The sequence below is a fragment of the Pelobates fuscus genome, chromosome 13 (genome assembly GCF_036172605.1).
Source record: "Pelobates fuscus isolate aPelFus1 chromosome 13, aPelFus1.pri, whole genome shotgun sequence".
Classification (NCBI taxonomy): Eukaryota; Metazoa; Chordata; class Amphibia; order Anura; family Pelobatidae; genus Pelobates; species Pelobates fuscus.
The window spans coordinates 35,601,841-35,625,004 of NC_086329.1; the positions used below are offsets into that span (position 1 = coordinate 35,601,841).

General features: G+C 40.4%; 1 protein-coding gene across 3 annotated transcripts in view; it reads right to left on the reverse strand.

Moving 5' to 3' along the window:
• Positions 1–1,076: 1,076 nt before the first annotated feature.
• The window catches only part of CLMN (calmin), a 100,855-nt gene continuing 78,767 nt past the window's right edge, over positions 1,077–23,164 (reverse strand). For all 3 annotated transcript variants that reach the window (XM_063438969.1, XM_063438970.1, XM_063438971.1), the window contains exons 7-13: positions 14,271–14,464; positions 12,599–12,681; positions 9,208–10,470; positions 7,846–8,018; positions 7,514–7,571; positions 3,852–3,913; positions 1,077–2,898 (exon numbers count right to left, since the gene is read on the reverse strand). In XM_063438969.1, the coding sequence (XP_063295039.1) occupies positions 2,724–2,898; positions 3,852–3,913; positions 7,514–7,571; positions 7,846–8,018; positions 9,208–10,470; positions 12,599–12,681; positions 14,271–14,464 (2,008 nt within the window). In that variant the 3' untranslated portion in view covers positions 1,077–2,723. The remainder of the gene's footprint in view (positions 2,899–3,851; positions 3,914–7,513; positions 7,572–7,845; positions 8,019–9,207; positions 10,471–12,598; positions 12,682–14,270; positions 14,465–23,164) is intronic.

A 23,164-nucleotide genomic window follows, 5' to 3' on the forward strand; every position in this document is an offset into this window, starting at 1 on the left:
CCAATTCCCTTGTTTCCCTGAAATTGTATAAATAAATATATATTTTTATATATATTCTACAATTGACTGTTCAACTTTAGCGAATCAACTATCTCCATTCACTTTGCAAGAATCACAATCCTTTCAGCCATTCATAGTGTTAATAAAATAGATGAAGTGATGGCAAATAACATTTGCATATACGCATAATTATTTTGTGCTTTAGGATACATATATAAAAAAAAAAACTCGTTTTAATTGTGGCTGTTCAGCAGAGACTTTTAAAGTCAACACTCCTGTTTTGTATTCTGAAGATGCACAGTTGTCTCAGATCTTAAAGGGATACTATAGGCAACAAAACAACTTTTAGTTGCTCCAATGGCCATTGGAGGGAATGCCCGCCTGCCAACGTCAAGGCAGACCCCCCTAAGCAGGTCCTAACACTGACCCTTCAGCCTGCTTCCTTGAGCTTCTGGCAAAGATATCTCTAATGAGACAGAAAGGGTTTTTTTTTTTTATGTACACCCCTATACTTATTAACCCTTAATAGGGAACACATGGGATGGGCGGCAGCATTGTAACCAGGCTGTGTGATACAAAGTAAATACAAATACAAAAAGAGAAGTCCTGCGCTTTCTCCCATTACTAATGGGCCAGCAGCAATGACTACAACACACATCAGCCCCAATATGTAGTAAAAAACAAATAAAATGTTACCTGCGCTCTCTCCTTAATCCCTATGTATATTTAGACAAATGGAGGTCATTTAGTTGCTCCAATGGCCATTGGAGGGAATGCCCGCCTGCCAACGTCAAGGCAGACCCCTCCATTTGTCTAAATATACATAGGGATTAAGGAGAGAGCGCAGGTAACATTTTATTTTCTTTGTTTTTTACTACATATTGGGGCTGATGTGTGTTGTAGTCATTGCTGCTGGCCCATTAGTAATGGGAGAAAGCGCAGGACTTCTCTTTTTGTATTTGTAACAAAACAACTTTAGCTTAATGAAGCAGTTTTGGTGTATAGATCATGCCCTTGCAGTCTCACTGCTCAATTCTCTGCCATTTAGGAGTTAAATCCCTTTGTTTATGAACCCTAGTCACACCTCCCTGCATGTGACTTGCCCAACCTTCATAAACATTTCCTATAGAGAGATCTAATGTTTAAACTTCCTGTATTACACAATCTCCTACCCTGTTAATAGCATTCTAGACCCTACAGGAGCCTCCTGTTTCAAACTAAAGTTCAATTTACAGAGCAGGAGATACACACTTCTAAAACAAGTTAACATCCAAATTAAAATTAAACCATTGTTTTCATGCAGTGTGTAAGTCACAGCCAGGGGAGATGTGGCTTTGGCTGCATAAACTGAAAATAAAGTGATTTAACTTTTAAATGGCAGTGAATTGAGCAGCAAGATTTCAGGGACATGATATATATACTAAAACTGCTTTGTTACGCTAAAGTTGTTTTGGTATCTATAGTGTGCCCCTTTAAGACACTTCTTTATTTTGCTGTTCTGGTGTCATCGCATTGTGTAAAATATTGGGACATTCCTTATTCTATTGCGGAGAGTGTAATACATCATTCTGATCCTGAGAGAACGTAGACTATTATAGTTCTTTGCATCTGCTATCAATTTGGCACAATGTATAGATTGAAACTGGCATTTTTCCACTCGCACTGGTCTTTTGTTTTTTTGCAAGACAAGTCAATTTTAAACTTTTCATTTTGTTTATGGTTTTAAAGCAGCTCTGTCACCAGAAAAAAATAGTCTTTTATAAAGATCTGCTTCATAAAATCTTTATGATGAACTGCTCATAAAGACTGCATTGGCGTTTCATTGAAATTCAAAGTTAAGAGATATGGGACTACTTTGTCACCATCCAGGGTCTTTGCAAAATATGCGAAGACCCCAGAAGGTGACAGGGCAGCTTTAATAAACCTCAAACTAGCAGCAGATTTGTAGCAGATTTTTGCCAAAAGAACATGGTGTTTAAAAATTAATTTCTATCAACAGTCTTCAAACATTGATTACAATTGTGTTTTAAGTAAACCCATTGTTTCCCAAAGCTGGAACACAATAGCAGGCTTCTACAGTAATTATTCTAGACATCCATGCAAGCCACATTCGAGACACCTCTGTAAGAAACATCCTACAAAACTCAGGAATCATTCTAGATCCCATGCTAGACATATCATAGACTCGACAGTAAGCATTTAGACAATTCTACAAATACTATTCTAGATTTCTCTTTAAGAAGAGTTTTAGACAAAGCTAAATATTCTCATTTTTAATATGTACAAAAATAAATAAAAGTTTTTACTCAACATTATCCTGAAAGATCTATAAATAAGTGATGCAACATACTAGCCATCGTTACCAAGACGATGGAATGTCGATTGTTTGCATCAGACTTACAAGCACAGACTTCCTCAGAAATCTTAGATCTTCGTGTCTCTTTCAGCCATATTATTGTGGAGAGGATATTAACACAAGGCACAAACTGTCATACTGATCATTAATTTTTAGTGACTTTGTTTTAACAACTTGACTTGCTAGATATTCTCACATTAAGACATTTACAATACAAAAGCATGAACCCATGATTCTACATGGATTGGCAACACATTGTGCACCCCTCCGGGCAATTAAAAAAGGCTAAACTATTGGAGAATTTCGGGGCGCTACAGAAGCCGTCTATATCCAATTAATTTGACACCTTGCGTCCAATGTACAGTCTTTATTGATTGTTGGAGAAAAAGGTAACTTTGCTGAGATCCAGTTCTGGGAGAATGAAAACGAAGTAGCATAATACCCAGATGAAAAAGATGATGTAGTACATGTCTGGACGAGAGGTATCTTCTGGACCTGCAACAACCTTTTCAATAGAATGGGAGCTACCAACCCTCCGTTTCCTGCAAAGGAAATACAGACACTTCTCAATGTAATGGACTCCGGAAAGAAAATGTTATGTTGATGTGTGTGCTATATCTTCAGGTTCCTATATTCCTTTATAGAAATATGGTCCTTCCATTGTGTCAGAAAATATAAGGATCACAAGGATTCATAGCTAAACCCAATGCCAATGCATATACATGTATGTAAACTAATTAAAGGGGCACTATAAACACGGTCATAGTTATTCTGCACATAGCCTATGGGCACTGGCTCTTCAATTTTGTGGGGATTTCCTCTCCAGCCTAGATAAAGTGAAATGTACACTTCTGCATTTTCAATATAAATGTCATCTGACATAAATGGTAATGATGAGCTCACTGGGTTAAACCACGCCATACTGGTTTCACAAACTTATATTGATAACACAGAACTGTAAATTCTCCATTACCAAGTCAGTTAAGGGAGCGGAAGGGGTAATGGATACCAAGAAGAACTCCAGTTTTTATTAGACTAATTTCAAATGCTTACAAGAAAATGGGGAAAGCACCTATAGGCTACTGACAGCATACCTATTACACTTAGCTATAATCATTATGTTGATTTGCCTGCATTACAAACACATTTCTCCAGCTTGATCTCAACCTCTGAATCCATGATATATCAGGACAATATGGTGGAGTAACTGATCATTCTGAGGTTCTATGAAAAATTAAGTGTGTGTGAAAACAATGTGATTAGCATCTGCAATTACAGTGTTCTATAATAAATGATTTAACCTTTCTCACTCATGTATGATAGTGGAATAGAACCATGTAACCACGTAGACATAGCAGCTGCATGCCCTGAAAACATTTCAGGATAAATATTTGCATGAGTTTACTAGTGGAGCAGGTTCTGATTATTGACTCTGAACTTCATCCTGAAAAAAATATTGTGTATGCATCTAATATAATATACACAAATAACGTACCTTAAATCAACATGGCTACCACTGCTCGCATCCTCACTGTGGTCATCAAAGGCTTCAAAACTCTATCATATAAACAAAAGAATGCACTTAACATAAGTCACAGCATTCCCATTACTTTTCAATACTTAATTCCTGTCTAGACCATGCATTGCATTTTCACCGGGTCATACTAGTTTGTAGTCATGTGAATTGAGAGTGCAATGACAGAGCAAGAGGATCTTCACTACATTGCAACAAAAAAACACTTAAAGGAACACTATAGTCACCTAAATTACTTTAGCTAAATAAAGCAGTTTTAGTGTATAGATCATTCCCCTGCAATTTCACTGCTCAATTCTCTGCCATTTAGGAGTTAAATCACTTTGTTTCTGTTTATGCAGCACTAGCCACACCTCCCCTGGCTATGATTGACAGAGCCTGCATGAAAAGAAAACTGGTTTCACTTTCAAACAGATGTAATTTACCCTAAATAATTGTATCTCAATCTCTAAATTGAACTTTAATCACATACATGAGGCTCTTGCAGGGTCTAGCAAGCTATTAACATAGCAGGGGAATAAGAAAATCTTAATTAAACAGAACTTGCAATAAAGAAAGTCTAAACAGGGCTCTCTTTACAGGAAGTGTTTATGGAAGGCTGTGCAAGTCACATGCAGGGAGGTGTGACTAGGGTTCATAAACAAAGGGATTTAACTCCTAAATGGCAGAGGGTTGAGCAGTGAGGCTGCAGGGGCATGTTCTATACACCAAAACTGCTTCATTAAGCTAAAGTTGTTCAGGTGACTATAGTGTCCCTTTAATAGGAGAACTCTGAAAATGGAAAAAAAGCTTAGAGAAACCTCAATAGAAATTACTTTGGTAAATCCGTGCTCAGGTCTCAAAATAGTTTTTAAAACCAATTCTGTGCACTAATTGGAAGATTGTGCTCAAACACCTAATAAGTGGTAACCCCTACACCACTTCAAAACATATAATATACATACATATAAAAGGTGGAGCTTCTAGGAATATGATACAGTCAGTATTCTGTAAGACAAAATTATACAGACAATAGTGCAACACTGTAAATGAGCATTAAAAGTGTATAAGCTAAAATATTGTAACTCACAAGCCTGGAGTCATACCCTCATATGACTCAGGTGGTATACGCCTCTGGACCATTCAAGGATGTCCCAATCCTTTTTCTCTCCTTGGGGACTAGGTGATTCCTTTAAGGGTGCTTGGTGCTTTGTGCTTTCCCTTTAAATATGCTGCTAGTAGAGATGCAAAATCCCAAAGGAATTCCAGAAAAAGGTGCTTTATTGTAGGTAAAAATTCAAATATAAAATCAAATATATATATATATAAAATAAAAGATTAAAAGGTAAGTTCCAGATATTAGTCTGGTTTGACTCAATAGTCTACAACAGTGTCCAAAACGCGTTTCGCCTTACAAAAGGCTTCCTCAGTTGGCTGTTATGTGGATCTTTTCCTCTCTTTCCTGTTTAAATATCCTCCACTGATCGGATTCTGTGCGCCTTTTTTTTCACTTCCGGGTTCCGGGTTCCATCTTGTGGAACGCAACGTGCGTTCCACCGTGCGTATCTATTTCCGCGTTCTTCATCTGGGTGGAACGCACGTGCGTTCCGGCGCTTAATTCAATGCGCATCCGCTTCAATATTCCTCACTGCGGTGGAACGCACGTGCGTTCCAGCGTTTCGCTCTATGCGTGTTCCTCTTTGTTAGCTTCTTCTGGTGGAACGCACATGCGTTCCACCTCTTGAAATAACAAACTTTATTAGGGGCATAGTTTAAAGCATGCAAGAATCTCGTTTCAAATATATTATGTCAATCAGCCAAACAGCATATTGGCTTAATTCCTTCAATGGATGATTCATACAAAGTTTAACAGATAAATAGTGTCCCATGAGTACATATATAGATGAATATAAAAAATAACATAATAGTGGCAATTTATAGATGTCTTTAAAAGGTATATAAAATGTCTAAAAAATGGAGGAAAAAATTTAATCAGTAAGAAATTTTATCTAAGACTAAAAAGCATTTAACACTATAAAAAGGGACTATTAACTCATAAAATGGCATAATTCAAAGTCATTATTCAATCCGTGTGGGACCATAGTATTAAAATCGTAAATGAATTTCATTTCTTCCCTTCCTATTTTTTTGGTGTAGTCTCCCCCTCTCCAATCTTTCCTCACCAATTTGATTGCGCTAAAAAACATTCCGTCTGGGTTTGAATTATGGACTCTTTTAAAATGATTTGAGACACTATGTGTCTCTACCCCATTTTTTATATTCCTTGTGTGTTCTGCCACTCTGGTGTTCAAATTTCGAATTGTTCGGCCTACATACACAAGGTTAAATGGGCATTTTAATATGTAAATTACTCCCTTTGAGTAGCAGGTTAAGTGGTCTCTTATCTGAAATTTTTGGTTAATGATGGGTTCCATGTCTGTGATATGTCTTTTCTTGCTTTTGGTGTTTCTACATGCTAGACATTGTCCACAGCCATAGAACCCTTTATTCATGTTTAAAAAAGTATTATTTACGGGTGTTCTCTTTTTATTGCAACTCTGTACTAAAGTGCTTTTTAGGTTCTTGGCCCCTCTATAAATTATTTTGGGTTTATCTGATAAAATATTTTTTAAAATCGGATCATCTTTTAGGATATGCCAGTGTTTGGTAATATGAATCATCCATTGAAGGAATTAAGCCAATATGCTGTTTGGCTGATTGACATAATATATTTGAAACGAGATTCTTGCATGCTTTAAACTATGCCCCTAATAAAGTTTGTTATTTCAAGAGGTGGAACGCATGTGCGTTCCACCAGAAGAAGCTAACAAAGAGGAACACACATAGAGCGAAACGCTGGAACGCACGTGCGTTCCACCGCAGTGAGGAATATTGAAGCGGATGCACATTGAATTAAGCGCCGGAACGCACGTGCGTTCCACCCAGATGAAGAACGCGGAAATAGATACGCACGGTGGAACGCACGTTGCGTTCCACAAGATGGAACCCGGAACCCGGAAGTGAAAAAAAAGGCGCACAGAATCCGATCAGTGGAGGATATTTAAACAGGAAAGAGAGGAAAAGATCCACATAACAGCCAACTGAGGAAGCCTTTTGTAAGGCGAAACGCGTTTTGGACACTGTTGTAGACTATTGAGTCAAACCAGACTAATATCTGGAACTTACCTTTTAATCTTTTATTTTATATATATATATATTTGATTTTATATTTGAATTTTTACCTACAATAAAGCACCTTTTGCTGGAATTCCTTTGGGATTTTGCATCTCTACTAGCAGCATATTTAAAGGGAAAGCACAAAGCACCAAGCACCCTTAAAGGAATCACCTAGTCCCCAAGGAGAGAAAAAGGATTGGGACATCCTTGAATGGTCCAGAGGTGTATACCACCTGAGTCATATGAGGGTATGACTCCAGGCTTGTGAGTTACAATATTTTAGCTTATACACTTTTAATGCTCATTTACAGTGTTGCACTATTGTCTGTATAATTTTGTCTTACAGAATACTGACTGTATCATATTCCTAGAAGCTCCACCTTTTATATGTATGTATATCAAAATAGTTTTTGCTTACTTGTGCCGTTACAAAGTGAACCTTTAGTATTGTGCATCAATATACTAACCGTTTCGTTAGGAATATATTCTTCATCTTTAGCTATATTTGTATCCATATGAGATGACCTGTAAGAGAAAATAAAAAACAAGCAACATTAGCGTTTGGGGAAGATGTATATCAGAAGACCTGTTTTAATTTACTGATGGAATAAAAACAAAACAAAGAAAATGCTAAATAATTGAACTGTTATTTTAAAATGTACTGACAAGCTTGTTTTCTACGACAGCAGCACAAATGAGTATGTGAAGCACAGAGTGCACCAAACAACGTACAGTAAAAGTCTTCTAAGTCACATCATCAGCCGCAGTGAGTACATATGGCTGGAAAGGTCATTCTTACCGTGAAAACCAGTGATCTCTGAGGCTTTCTTCTTTGAAGTCGGCATCCAACATAGCTGCCCTTTTTTGGATGGACTGAAACCGCTCTTCCACATGAGCTTTTCTCCGAGCAATTTCTGTCAATTTCATGTCTTCGTCTGAGAGTTGCCATGTCTCTCCTGTACTTTCAGTACTCTGAAATTTATATTAAAAAAAGGAAACCATTTGTATGATCTGAAGATTTAACTTCTGTTAAAAATAAGATTGTTTGTTCAAAGCTACATGTACCAGCTGTTCCTTTCCTGCATTTTTACCAATGCAGGTTCTCCCTGTATTTGGAAAGTTTGCCCCGCGGTGGGTGTCGGAGCTCATGGTAAAATCTATTGCACTGCAGGGTGCTGTATCAAACCTTTTATAACCAACTTCAAAGGAAATGTTATTACAACCAATTACAGCTCCCTGAAACCGGAACCCCCAATATACACACCTCACTAACAATAGATTCACTTTAACAACCCTCAGATAGGAACAATAACATACTTATGTAAAGTAAACCACCCAGATTAAAATATATGAAAATACTTTTTTTCGATGGGCAGCTGCAATGGGTTTCCCTGACATATAAATACAATTAAAGAGGATTCCAGACAACTGCAGACGGTTCTACTGTTACAAACAAAAATATTATAATTGTCAAATTGGTTTCCTATAGGCCCCCCATTTCTTGGGGGTTGGGAAGAATTCAATAATTCTCTACCCCCTTCTGTCACCCTTGTATCCTGCATACTGATAAAAGTTCAATTTGGGACTGAAATGTTGATTTTGAGCTTCTATAAAGCAGCACAACACTTGAAAAATAAGACATGTAAGTGCACTCTCTATTTGAGATATATATATATTTATCAAATATCTCTATTTCAAGTTCTACATAACTAGCCACGTTTTAAAAGCTACTAGCCACTGCAAGCCTGGGAGATCCGTGGCACACTCACCAGGACTACATTTTCCGTTAGCCTTTAACACGTGGAAATTTTGAGTCCTGTATATAGGAATAATATTTAACACACCTTGCAACATATTGATTGAAGATCTCATCTTCAGTGAAATACAATACAAAACCCTATAACAGCATTGCAAACAATAAAAATATATCGAAACAAAAAACAAAATTTTTTTTGCTGAATTAACTCTTATTTTGTTTTTAAAGCACTGTGCATTTTGTCTTATGTTATCAGCGACCCTAAAATGTTCTAGGAGGATATTGAATACTTGCAAACTGGAAAACACGAGATGGTGTTTATGTCACCTGTGTTTACGTAAAAAAAAACAATGACATCCACTAAATAAATATACACACATCACTCTGTGATCTTTCAAAAATTACCTCAATACCATCAGCGTAATCAAAATCAGATGGCGGGCCACTAGTCTGTACGTTAGAGAAAGATTCTTGGGGAGTTGAACTGTTTAGTAGAAATTTCAATGGATTGATGCATTTTTCTGATTCGGTCAGAGAAGGCTTAACATCCCATACAGTGTCCGCCTCTGCAGCATATTCAGACGACCTTCCAGGAAAACTTTCATTATTTGTCTTCTCAATGGGTTTATGCAAGAACCCGCCACCACTACAGGATTTAAATTCTTCTTCGTTTTTGGGCATGAGATCTGAATCTATGTTCTGCTTTCTGGAACCACCAGGGGAAGGTTCAGCAAAAGCATGCAAGACATCTGCAATGGGGACGCTGTAATGGGGATAGTAAAACAAATCATGGGGTATAACAGAAACTTTAGCATCCTCAAAGTTGTCCTTAGAATTTCTTTCTTCTGTTTCCATAAGTAGAGGACTTGGCTCAGGAGAGCTTGAGTCAAGGTCAGGTGTATCTTCTCCCATGGTTGTACAAGCATTATATGCTTGGAACACTGTCAAGTGCTTTGTCTGTTCACTGTCGGGGTAGTTTTTAGGAACGTGCGATAAATATTTAAATATATCTTTTTCTTCTTTGGTGTTATCAGGAAATAAAGGTTTCCTTTTATCAAATATTATTGATTGATTTGCCATGTCTTTGCGTGGCACCTTGTATGCCATTTGTTCATGCTGGGTATTATCTTCCTGAAATAGAGGATTGGAGGAAGAATTGAGCGATCGATAAGAGTTGTGGTTGCTGATCACAAGATTTGGCTCAGAGAAGACAACTGGTGCAAATGACTCTGGAGACTCATTGTCAGGTACCTTCCCATTTGCAAAGGTCAAGTCCCTCATGGCGTAGTCAGGGTATGGCACAGATTCTTCCTTGGAACTCTTATCGCTGTCATTAATATTTGTCCGATGGTTTCCACCAGACATATCAGCATAGTGTAGTAACATTTTATCACTACCTGAGAAGGTATCTCTGGCCTGGACATCTTTGGACCGTAGATCTGATTTGTCTGCAATCAGTTGTGGCTGATTTTCTAGATGTTTTGTAATAGCATTTTCCACATAGTGACGTGTTTCTAAAGGAGTTGCCTTTTCTATATGGATTTTCCGGTGGCCATTCTCCTGTTTGTTCACATTGATGATCTTTCCTTCCTCCTCTATTGGACCATCTTTATAATGCACGTATGTCATTTCCAGAGGAAGATCTTCCTTCTGCTCCACAAAATCTTCCTGGAAATTAAAATGTACATATTATAGGCTTCTAGGTGTTCTAAAAACAGCAAAAAGCTTAAAAATGTAATTGAAATGCAATTTTGTTTAACATATATCATATATTTCTGTATACTTGACTCTAAAGTACACTAGACACTGAAAATGCACCCGCCCCATATTTACGAAAATCACTTTGATTTTTACAATTCTATGCAAAAGTTTGGTCACCCCTGACCAAATAACCTCTGCTTACACACGGTTACCATGAGCTACTCTATGTTGCTTACTGGAAGTCACAAATTAGAGGTTATTGTTTTTTTATTGTTACAAAGCAGGTGAAGATTATAAACGGCTATCTATCTAAACAATTTCTCTTTGCTTTCTGCTGTCTAAAATATCCCTTTGAACGTTCAGAGGAACTGCTGAAGTCACAGCAAGATCAGGAAGAAAAAGGCAAATTACACTAGGACTACTTGTAGACTGGCCAATAAAACTAATAAGCCTCTATATTGCTGCAAAGAATCTGTAGGAGATTAAGCTGGAATGGTACTTGTGCATGGTTTCACTGTGCAGAGATGTTAGTACAGCAGAAGGCAACATTATCTGCTATAATCAAGGGTTCCCAACCCAGTTCTCAAATACCCCATACTAGTCCAGGATTTAGGGATTACCCCGTTATATATAAAGTTCCTAAATCCTGGACTGGTATGGGGATACTTGAGGACTGGGTTGGGAACAACAGTGATATATCATCACAAAACTCACTATCTGATGTATGCAACACAACACACTTTTCTGAACGAAGGGCTGAGGTTTAGTGAAGTAAAAAAAAAACATAGCATTTTGGCTAAAATAATCAAATGTACATTTAGGAAAAAAAATAAAAAATCAAGGAGAAGAATTTGAGAAAATAAAACAATCTGTTTAAGCATGAGGATGGGTCTATTATGCTATGGGATTATTTGTCTGCCAGTAACACAGGTAACAGTGTAAGGGTACAGGAAAGAAAGGATTCTACTAAATATAGATAAATCTTTGAGGCTAATGTCTCACAGTCAATGAAGAAACTGAAAAGGGAATGGATGTTCCAACAAAACAATGATCTATCATTTAAAATCAACTATCATCTTCTTCAAGATATGAAAGATTAAGGTTTTGGAATGTTCACTTCATTGCCCAGACTTGATTATTATTGAAAATATCTGGGATGATCTCAAACATACAATACGTAAGAATATTTCTGAGCTAAAAGTATTGAGTCGCACTATAGTGAATGAGTCTGCCAGTAATTATTTGTTTTGTTTCAGATCTCTGCATTTTATATCTGATCTTTGATTATTTGAAATTAAACATCTAAATTGGACTTTGGCATGCAAATTATTTATCAAACTGTGTTACATACAACTTTCACGTGAACCAGACCTTGGCTAGTCTGGTCAGTTGATTTTTTTCCAACCAGCCATAATTCCTTTGTTTACTTTATTTATCTGCTGATAAACCGAGGTTCTTATTTCCTCTGGACTTTGATCTGTAGTTAAGCCATTTCAATTCTACACTATAACAGAAACCTTACACTTGGGAAGCTTCGCACTTAGCAGGCACAAAAGAAGTACTTGACAGACGAAGTGCAATAAGGAGCTACATCCTACAGCTCGATCAACAACAACAACATAACTTTAAATATTTTAAAGAAACACTCCAAACACCATCACAACTACAACCCGCTGGAGTGGTTACGGTGCCTGTAGTGCCTTCACGTCCTTCCACACTAGTTTGTCTTTCCATGTCAGGTGTCTACATCAGCACCAATGTCAGCTTCACTGAGCTAAGTAGGACTGCTCTCACTGGCAGAAAGAATCAGCTTGGCGTTCTCACCCAGTATTAGACCACCTCCAGCTCAATGAGGACATCTGGCTTCTCCTGCATTCTAAAATTGTTTGACAACTTTGGAAGGAAACCATGGTACTAATAGCTCCATAAGCACTACAGCAGGCTGTAGTGGTTATGGTGCCTAGAATGTTCCTTAACACCCATCCATGTCATCATTGTGAATATTAGAATATAATCCTATTTTAAAATCACACACTATGTTTGCGGCTAATATTCTAGAATTAGAGTGTATATAAGCATTTGAACTGAAGCTCACAGCATCAAGTTCCGGAAAATGTTCAAGAAATTGAGTGATGTACGTCATGATCGACTGTTCGTCGGGGGAATCCACCATGAGGTCTACAATGAAAAAGCAAGGAAAATATTACAAACTTCATGATAATACATTTTATTATTTAATTTGAGATGTTAACCATTTATACTGTGCAGGAGACTTGTGACCTATGAGATATGCAAAAAATATGTTCGATTACTCATGTAATGTGCTACACTGCAGCCCCTACTTGTACCAAACTGAATAGATTAAAACATACACCTACTTGAAAGCATGGTTAGTCCACTTTGAAATTATACAACTGTCAAAATGTTACCTCCCATTTTTCAATATATAGGTGACATATAGGTAATGCATTAAAACATATGACAAAAATACATTGAAAAAATACCTTTTACATTTCCTAAAGCGACTGCATTTAACAGCACGTATCACCAACACGCAGACCCCTCTCTGACCAGCAAGAGGCTCACCAATCAGAAACCTCTCCTTCTGTCACTAGGGATATGCCCAGTTTTCTTTCAAATTCACATTCAATGATTTGCAAATGACATCATAATCCAGTTCAGACAAAGCACAGCCAGGGCAAACATTACTAATGAAGAGGAGAGATGGAAACATTGTTTGATTTCTTCCTCTTCTGTCTATGCTTCCTCTCAGCTGACTGCCATGTGTAAAGGACAGAGCTTATATCAATAACGGACAGAGAGGTAAGATGGCGGCGCCCAGTTGCAGGATAAAGAGGTGTGGATTTCTACATTTAGTTTCATTTTTCACACCTCACAAATTCATATTTGTTAAATATAGGGATAAGTAAGCATATATTAGGCAATGTTAAAAATTCAGGTAATTGACAGTTCTCCATTAACTACATAAACCACTGATCTCTTGGGAATCGCTAAAGATCTGCTGGCTAGCAACAGAAAATATTTACTATGAGAAATACTATTTTAAAATAAAGCAGCACATTTTCCTCTAGGGTATTTACAAAAATAGCAGAGGCCGATGCCAGTAAACTAGGTTTTAAAAATATTCTCCTTGTATGGAGATGACCATTTATTTATTTTTTTACATATGATACGATGTAGGCCATAAAGTGCCACTCTAAGCATCATCACAACTTTTACATCATTGCAAAATTGATGGTGCACACACTATCCTGCATTCACTCTCAGCTTACAACTGCAGCTGTTCATAAAAATTGCTAGACCTATACCCAGTCCCTCAAAACGGTCAGTTGGGCAGTCAGAACATTTTTTGTTGCCAGAGATCAGTTTTGTCCAGTGTATGTGGCATACACATGCCGCAAGCAGTGTGCATTCTATAAGTTGACAAGGCAGTTCCACAAATCCTATGTGATAAGTGGAGCGAGCAGGAAGAATATCCCAGAAACCCACCGCTAGACTGTAGCTGCAGGCAGGCCCACACATCAGTGTGCCCTTCAAGATACTTTGAAGGTTAGTGTCATTTGTATACATTATTCTCTGTATATTGCAATAAACAAAAACTAAAACCAAGAGGTCGTTGTCCATCCAGAGTTACCAATCAAGAAATATGAATATATGTAAAAAGCACTTTGGCTGTTTGCGCCTATTTTATTATTATTATTATGCACAAATAATTAAGACATTTGATGAAGAGGAAAAAGAATTACCCTCTGGGTCCAAAAGTCTTGGAATACTGAGACTTGTATGTGCAATGCTAAATGCATCCTCAAGGTTCTCTCTTGATGATTTCTCCAGAGCTTTCTTAATATCCACCAGGCTGGAATCTATGGCTTTAATAAGGGCTAGGAAAGCAAGACCACTTCTCCAGCTACTGCCAAAATCCTGCACGGCCACGCCATATCTTGAAGAAGAAAGGGCATCAAAATATATATCTCCTCACATCACATATGAATAATGAAGTAGCAGGTGATTTGCGATTTACAACAATTAAGATCATATGACATTCTTCACTCAAAAAAAAAAAAAAAAAAGGTAAAAAAGGTATTTAAATATGTTTTTTTACAACCCACTGATGGCATTAATCTGGTTAAAGTTCTTGCTGAGCTTTTCCACTGGTAGCAAATGAGAGCGGCTTTAATAAATGAGGCTCTTAGAACATATCAAAGACCTGATTCCAGCAATCTAAATTCCAGGAAGGATTTAAAATAAATAAATAAAGGAGAGAATATGAGTGAGACAGGCAGGGAGAGAGAGATGATAGGGTGGAGCGTGATTGAGAGAGAGGGAAGTGAGAGGACAGAAGAGAGATCGGGTCTCAGCCAGTGCAGCCTGGTCAGCAGGCAATGAGATTTATTACATGAAAACATGTGTGTCCAAAACTGCCATAAAATCTGAAGTATGAAACATTCTGCTTCTTGGGACAAGCATTAAAGGGAAACTAGAGGCACCCAAACCACTTTATCTCAATGAAAAGATCAGGGTGCCATTCCGCCGTCTGTTTAACACTGCAACTAAAAGCATTAGCGTTTTGCAGGTACATCAATATAATTGAAGGGTTAACAAGCCTCTAGTGCAGGCCTGTCCAACCTGCCACCTCCCGCATAGTTACCAACTGTCCCGTTTTTGCCAGGACAGTCCCGGCAAGCTGGAGTCTGTCGCGGGCAACTTGCAAAGTCATGTGCTTTTAATATTTTCAGGAATTCAGGACAGAGCTGCTAGGGGCTGTAGAGAGATGCTGGGAGTTGCTGAGAGATGTTGGGGGCTGCATTGAGGCTGCTGGGGGCCGGAGGGAGCACTGACAGTCTCCCTTCTGATTGCCCAGCAGCCTACCTGGCACACAAGCTCCTGCTCCATCTCGCGGGAGCAGGCTCTGCCCCCCACACCATAAGCTCCACCCAAGCTCAGCCGTGTGTGTGTTTTTCTGTATGTGACTGCTAGTGAGAAAGCTTGTGTGTGTGTGTAGGCAGTGAACTTGTCTGTAGTGGGCTTGTGACAACTCACCACCACCAGACCAGCAGGGCGCAGTAACACACGCACACACACACACACGTCACAAACTGCACCCCTCATACACATACACACACACAGGACTCTTCACTCACTGCACCCCTCACTTCAGTATGTGTGTAATCAGCAGTCTGTGTGCGTGTATTTAGCAGTCGGTGTGTCCATGTATTCGGCAGTCTGTGTGTGCCTCTCTGGGTGTCTTCATTAGTGTGTGTATTTAGCAGTCTATATGTATTCAGCAGTCTGTGTGTGTGAATTCAGCAGTCTGTGTGCGTGTATTTAGCAGTCGGTGTGTGAATGCATTCAACAGTTGATGTGTGAATGTATTCAGCATTCTGTGTATGTATTGTATGTATGTGTTGCATTTGTTGGAGGTACTAATAAATATAAGCTTAATTTTATCGATAATTTATAAATACAGGTCTGTGTGCATAATATCCCAGTACAGTCAGTGCTCCCTGTATAGTGCTGCTTTCTGTATAATACAGGTGTGTGCATTATATCCGGGTACAGTCAGTACTCCCTGTATAGTGCTGCTCTCTGTATAATACAGGTCTGTGTCTGTATAATATCCCAGAATAGTCAGTGCTCCCTGTATAGTGCTGCTCTCTGTATAATACAGGTCTGTGTGTATAATATCCTGGGACAGTCAGTGCTCCCTGTATAGTGCTGCTCTCTGTATAGTACAGGTCTGTGTGTATAATATCCTGGGACAGTCAGTACTCCCTGTATAGTGCTGCTCTCTGTATAATACAGGTCTGTGTCTGTATAATATCCCAGAATAGTCAGTGCTCCCTGTATAGTGCTGCTCTCTGTATAATACAGGTCTGTGTGTATAATATCCTGGGACAGTCAGTGCTCCCTGTATAGTACTGCTCTCTGTATAATACAGGTCTGTGTGTATAATAAGCTGGGGCAGTCAGTGCTCCCTGTATAGTGCTGCTCTCTGTATACTACAGGTCTGTGTGTAGAATATCCTAGGAAAGTCAGTGCTCACTGTATAGTGCTGCTCTCTGTATACTACAGGTCTGTGTGTAGAATATCCTAGGAAAGTCAGTGCTCCCTGTATAGTGCTGCTCTCTGTATAATACAGGTCTGTGTCTGTATAATATCCCAGAATAGTCAGTGCTCCCTGTATAGTACTGCTCTCTGTATAATACAGGTCTGTGTATGTATAATATCCCAGAATAGTCAGTGCTCCCTGTATAGTGCTGCTCTCTGTATAGTACGGGTCTGTGTGTATAATATCCTGGGACAGTCAGTGCTCCCTGTATAGTGCTGCTCTCTGTATAGTACAGGTCTGTGTGTATAATATCCTGGGACAGTCAGTGCTCCCTGTATAGTGCTGCTCTCTGTATAATACAGGTCTGTGTCTGTATAATATCCCAGAATAGTCAGTGCTCCCTGTATAGTGCTGCTCTCTGTATAATACAGGTCTGTGTGTATAATATCCTGGGACAGTCAGTGCTCCCTGTATAGTACTGCTCTCTGTATAATACAGGTCTGTGTGTATAATAAGCTGGGGCAGTCAGTGCTCCCTGTATAGTGCTGCTCTCTGTATACTACAGGTCTGTGTGTAGAATATCCTAGGAAAGTCAGTGCTCACTGTATAGTGCTGCTCTCTGTATACTACAGGTCTGTGTGTAGAATATCCTAGGAAAGTCAGTGCTCCCTGTATAGTGCTGCTCTCTGTATAATACAGGTCTGTGTCTGTATAATATCCCAGAATAGTCAGTGCTCCCTGTATAGTACTGCTCTCTGTATAATACAGGTCTGTGTATGTATAATATCCCAGAATAGTCAGTGCTCCCTGTATAGTGCTGCTCTCTGTATAGTACGGGTCTGTGTGTATAATATCCTGGGACAGTCAGTGCTCCCTGTATAGTGCTGCTCTCTGTATAGTACAGGTCTGTGTGTATAATATCCTGGGACAGTCAGTGGTCCCTGTATAGTGCTGCTCTCTGTATAGTACAGGTCTGTGTGTATAATATCCTGGGACAGTCAGTACTCCCTGTATAGTGCTGCTCTCTGTATAATACAGGTCTGTGTCTGTATAATATCCCAGAATAGTCAGTGCTCCCTGTATAGTGCTGCTCTCTGTATAGTACAGGTCTGTGTGTATAATATCCTGGGACAGTCAGTGCTCCCTGTATAGTGCTGCTCTCTGTATAGTACAGGTCTGTGTGTATAATATCCTGGGACAGTCAGTACTCCCTGTATAGTGCTGCTCTCTGTATAATACAGGTCTGTGTCTGTATAATATCCCAGAATAGTCAGTGCTCCCTGTATAGTGCTGCTCTCTGTATAATACAGGTCTGTGTGTATAATATCCTGGGACAGTCAGTGCTCCCTGTATAGTACTGCTCTCTGTATAATACAGGTCTGTGTGTATAATAAGCTGGGGCAGTCAGTGCTCCCTGTATAGTGCTGCTCTCTGTATACTACAGGTCTGTGTGTATAATATCCTGGGACAGTCAGTGATCCCTGTATAGTGCTGCTCTCTGTATAATACAGGTCTGTGTCTGTATAATATCCCAGAATAGTAAGTGCTCCCTGTATAGTGCTGCTCTCTGTATAATACAGGTCTGTGTGTATAATATCCTGGGACAGTCAGTGCTCCCTGTATAGTACTGCTCTCTGTATAATACAGGTCTGTGTGTATAATAAGCTGGGGCAGTCAGTGCTCCCTGTATAGTGCTGCTCTCTGTATACTACAGGTCTGTGTGTAGAATATCCTAGGAAAGTCAGTGCTCCCTGTATAGTGCTGCTCTCTGTATACTACAGGTCTGTGTGTAGAATATCCTAGGAAAGTCAGTGCTCCCTGTATAGTGCTGCTCTCTGTATAATACAGGTCTGTGTCTGTATAATATCCCAGAATAGTCAGTGCTCCCTGTATAGTACTGCTCTCTGTATAATACAGGTCTGTGTATGTATAATATCCCAGAATAGTCAGTGCTCCCTGTATAGTGCTGCTCTCTGTATAGTACGGGTCTGTGTGTATAATATCCTGGGACAGTCAGTGCTCCCTGTATAGTGCTGCTCTCTGTATAGTACAGGTCTGTGTGTATAATATCCTGGGACAGTCAGTGCTCCCTGTATAGTGCTGCTCTCTGTATAGTACAGGTCTGTGTGTATAATATCCTGGGACAGTCAGTACTCCCTGTATAGTGCTGCTCTCTGTATAATACAGGTCTGTGTCTGTATAATATCCCAGAATAGTCAGTGCTCCCTGTATAGTGCTGCTCTCTGTATAGTACAGGTCTGTGTGTATAATATCCTGGGACAGTCAGTGCTCCCTGTATAGTGCTGCTCTCTGTATAGTACAGGTCTGTGTGTATAATATCCTGGGACAGTCAGTGCTCCCTGTATAGTACTGCTCTCTGTATAATACCTGCAGACTCCAGGAACTAGAAGAATCAGAAGCAGAGTGGTGACTGAAGCCTCAATCTGAGACATTCAACATGTTGAATTGGGAACATGAAAAGGGGCTAGTGGAATATGTGCATATGTTTTCCTTTTGCTCCCATTTCTCGCATTAATTCTGTTCAGTAAATTCTCCTTCTATATCTTTCACTTCCTATTTTCATTTTTTTTTATTTTTTTTTTACTACTATATTCACTCCCCAATATAATTATTTTGTGAACGAATGTATGTTCTATGGTGTAGACCAGGTGTCCACAAACTCCGGCCCCCCCCAGATGTTGCTGAACCACAACTCCCATGATTCTTTGGCTATCTATGTAATTCAAAGAATCATGGGAGTTGTAGTTCAGGAACATCTGGGGGGGGGGCGGAGTTTGAGGACCCCTGGTGTAGGCACAGCTCTCTGACTGAAGCACATCTGCACAAGGTCTTTCTATATTTGTACTGACAGTGTTACCACTGATACTCAACTCACCTAAAAGTGATGAAATGTACCTGCCTGATTTAGATGCTGTGATGCGAATGTATCTATCGCACGCCAAGGATTTATGGTACTGTACATGGTACTTTACAAAGGTCTACTCAATAAAGCGAGAATTGCAGGGAATTGTTATGGGAATTTCAAACGTTCCCCCTGAAGAGCGAAATGTAACCAAGGGTTACTCCCTTACCAATCCTGCCTTATAGAGCTCACATCTTCTTTCTATGTGGTATTTATATAGCGCCAACTAATTCCGCAGCACTTTACAATATTATAAAAGGGGGGTAATTTACAATACATGAGACAATTACACAGTGACACAGGAACAATAGGTAGATGAGTACCCTGCTCAAACGAGCTTACAGTCAAGATGAGGTGGGGTATAAATACACAGCAGGGCAGCAAGAGTGACAGCCACCAAACAAGGTGGAGAGGTAGCATAAGCGGAGGAGAGAATGGAGTATGGCTCTTTAGGATAGCAAGAGACAGACTTGGGTTAAGTATAGATAAGTTACTCTGGGAGTCCATAAGCATTTCTGACCAGATGTGTTTTGAGGGACTTCTTAAACAATTAAAGATGAGGGGAGAGTCTGACTGGGATAGGCAGGCTGTTCCAAAGGAAGGGAGCTGCCAGCGAGAAGTCCTGCAAGCACAAGTTAGCAGGTAAGGAAACGAGCAGAGGACAGGAGAAGGTCACTGGCAGAGCGGAGAGACCGAGAAGGGGCATCTATGAATCAGGGAAGAAATGGAAGAGGGGCTACAGTTGGTTAGAGCTTTATAGGTAAAGGTAAGTATTTTGAATTGAGACCTATAGGATACAGGAAGCCAGTGTAAGGATCGACAGAGGGGCGAGGTATGGGAGGATCAAAGGGTGAAAAAGATCAGCCTGGCAGCAGTTTGGCGTTTGGGGAGACCAACTATGAGAGAATTACAGTAATCCATGCAAGAGATTACCAGAGCATGAACAAGCTCCTTGGCAGCATCTTGCGTGAAAAGGGGGCGGATGCGGGCGATATTTTTTTTTTTTTTTTAAATACTTTATTTTTGCATCCTGTCGGACATAGAGAAATGAAAACAATGCACAGGCTTACGCAGAAGCCATAAAGTATATATAAACTTGTAGAAATAACAGCCAGGAATTACTGTACATAAACTTTAAAGAAGAAAATGCCACTTGTGGCTTGACGTCATCACTATCTCAGTCCGCCAGGGGTTTTTGTCTTTTTATAAATCCGCAGGCTATCGTGGTGAAGATACCATTCGGAGAAAGGAACAACCGTGTAACACAACATAGTATACATAACTTCGTGCATTGTAACCAAATAGGGTTGCCTCATCCCTTAGTAGAGGGGGTTTACCTTAGTGCACCTAGTCTTGCGCCTATCTCGTAGTGCGCTATGAGTGTAAAGTGCGATTTGGGTCATGTAGCGTGGTAATACATTGTTGCTGTGTATCAGAAGTATAAAAAACTATATGAGATTAAAAGTGGAGAGGGAAGAAAAAAGGAGGATAGAGAAGAGAAGAAAAGAAAAAAAGGGGGGGGGGCAAGAAGGAGAGGGGGGGAGGGGGGCACAGGGTAGATGGGGATATTCGGATGCAACGTCTCAGAGCTGCTTGGCAATGATCGTATTTTTTATCGTACTAATATCGTCATGTGGTGTTTTAGGCGGTGACCGGGTGTACATAGCCGTGCCATGGTTCCCATACTCTGTCAAATTTCGGTGTGGTGCCTTTCAATCTGGCCGTCAGACTATCCATTAGGTGTACCTCTTTTATGTTGCCTATTACTCTCTGGGTGGTTGGTAAGTCTGTTTGGAGCCACGTTTGTGCCATCGATCTCCTGGCTGCCAGCGTAATTTTATGCAGTAATGTTTGTTCAACTCTAGTCCAATTGTCTACCGGTCTGTTCAGGAGATATGTCCATGGGTTGAGGTCTGGTGCCTTATGGAATATACCATTGACTAAGTGATGGATTTTAGTCCAGAATGTCTGAGCTTTGGGGCAATCCCACCACATGTGGAGGTATGTACCCTTGTGTCCGCAATCCCTCCAACAGTCGTCAGTGGGTGTCTGGCCCATGCGGTGTAATGTGACAGGGGTGGTGTACCACCTGAACATTGTTTTGTAGGATTGCTCCTGCAGTGTGACACTTATGGATACTTTTTGGTTGGCTTCCCATATGTCCCTCCATTCCTCCCCCTCTAGTACCTCTCCCAGGTCTCTTTCCCATGCCTCCGTATATGTCAGTGGTCCCCACTCTTTTGATTCCGAGCATATGTGTGCATACATGATGGTAATTAAACCTTTTCGTGTATGCTCAGTCAGACACATTCTTTCATAGAATGTTAGAGGGGTGGTCGCCGCCTGTCGAATGCCAGTCCGTTGGACGTAGTCTCTGATCTGTAAATACCGGAAGAAGTCTGCTGGGGTGAGGTGTGTTCGCTGTTGAAGTGTGTCAAAGGGGACTAGTTTCTTATGTTCATACATATGGCAGATTCTCTGTATACCTGCCGTCTCTATGTTAGCGAAATCCCTAGCCGCCATGCCCGGGGGGAAGTCCCTGTTCCTCAGTATGGGGGTCATGGGTGAGTGCCTAGATGTCAAGTTATATTTATGGGCATATGAGTCCCATAGGGTTAGGGAATTCAGTATCGCTGGGCAGGTCGTCCTCAGGATAGGCCTGGCTTCTTTGCGCACCCACATATGATACTGCGGGAGGTCGGCCCCTGTCATAAGCGACTCCAGGTCAACCCACCGTCTGGCCCCCAGGGGAGAATGCCACATAGCGGTCTGTGCCAATTGCGCTGCCAGGTAGTAGGAGTAAAGGTGTGGCAGGCCCAGCCCTCCCCTCTGTTTCTGTCTATATAGTACATTCCTGGATATCCTGTGTCTGCGGTTGTGCCAGATGAAGTCTCCGATTGCTTTCTGGAGGTGTGCCAGGTCTGATTTGAGTAGTCTGACAGGTAACGCCTGGAATAGAAACAGTATTCTTGGTAGGATGTTCATTTTTACTGTGTGAATGCGCCCTATCCAGGAAATGGGTTTGTCTTGCCAATTGTCCATGTCATGTATGAGTGTCTTGATCAGCTGGGTATAGTTCAGGTGATGTAAATCTTTTGGGTCTGCAGGTAGGCGTACTCCCAGGTACTTAAGATGGTCACGTACTATCGGAATGTTGTGAGTTACCTGTACGGTCTTTATGTCCTCTGGTGTCATGCCGAGCGGGAGGGCACTTGATTTATCCAGGTTCGCCTTGTAGCCAGAGAAGGCCCCGAACTGGGTCAGGAGGCCTCTGAGTGCCGTCATGGATGCTATGGGGTTCGTGAGGGTCAGCAAAACGTCATCTGCGTAGGCGGAGGCGAGAAACTCTTGGCCCCCTACATCGATCCCTGTAATCAGGGGGTGTTGTCGCATGGCTTGCATGAGCGGCTCAAGCGACAGCACAAATAGGAGGGGGGAGAGGGGGCAGCCTTGTCTGGTTCCATTCTTCAGAAAAAAGGGTTGAGGTCCAGCTCCCGTCATCCTAATCTGCGCAGAGGCCTGATTGTACATGGCCTTTATCGATGTCACGTAGCGTTCGGGGAAGTTCAGGTGTTTCAGTAGGTCGAAGAGGTACGGCCACTCGACCCTATCAAAGGCCTTCTCTGCGTCCAGCGAGACCAGTAGCGTGGGGGTGGTAGAAGCCCTCT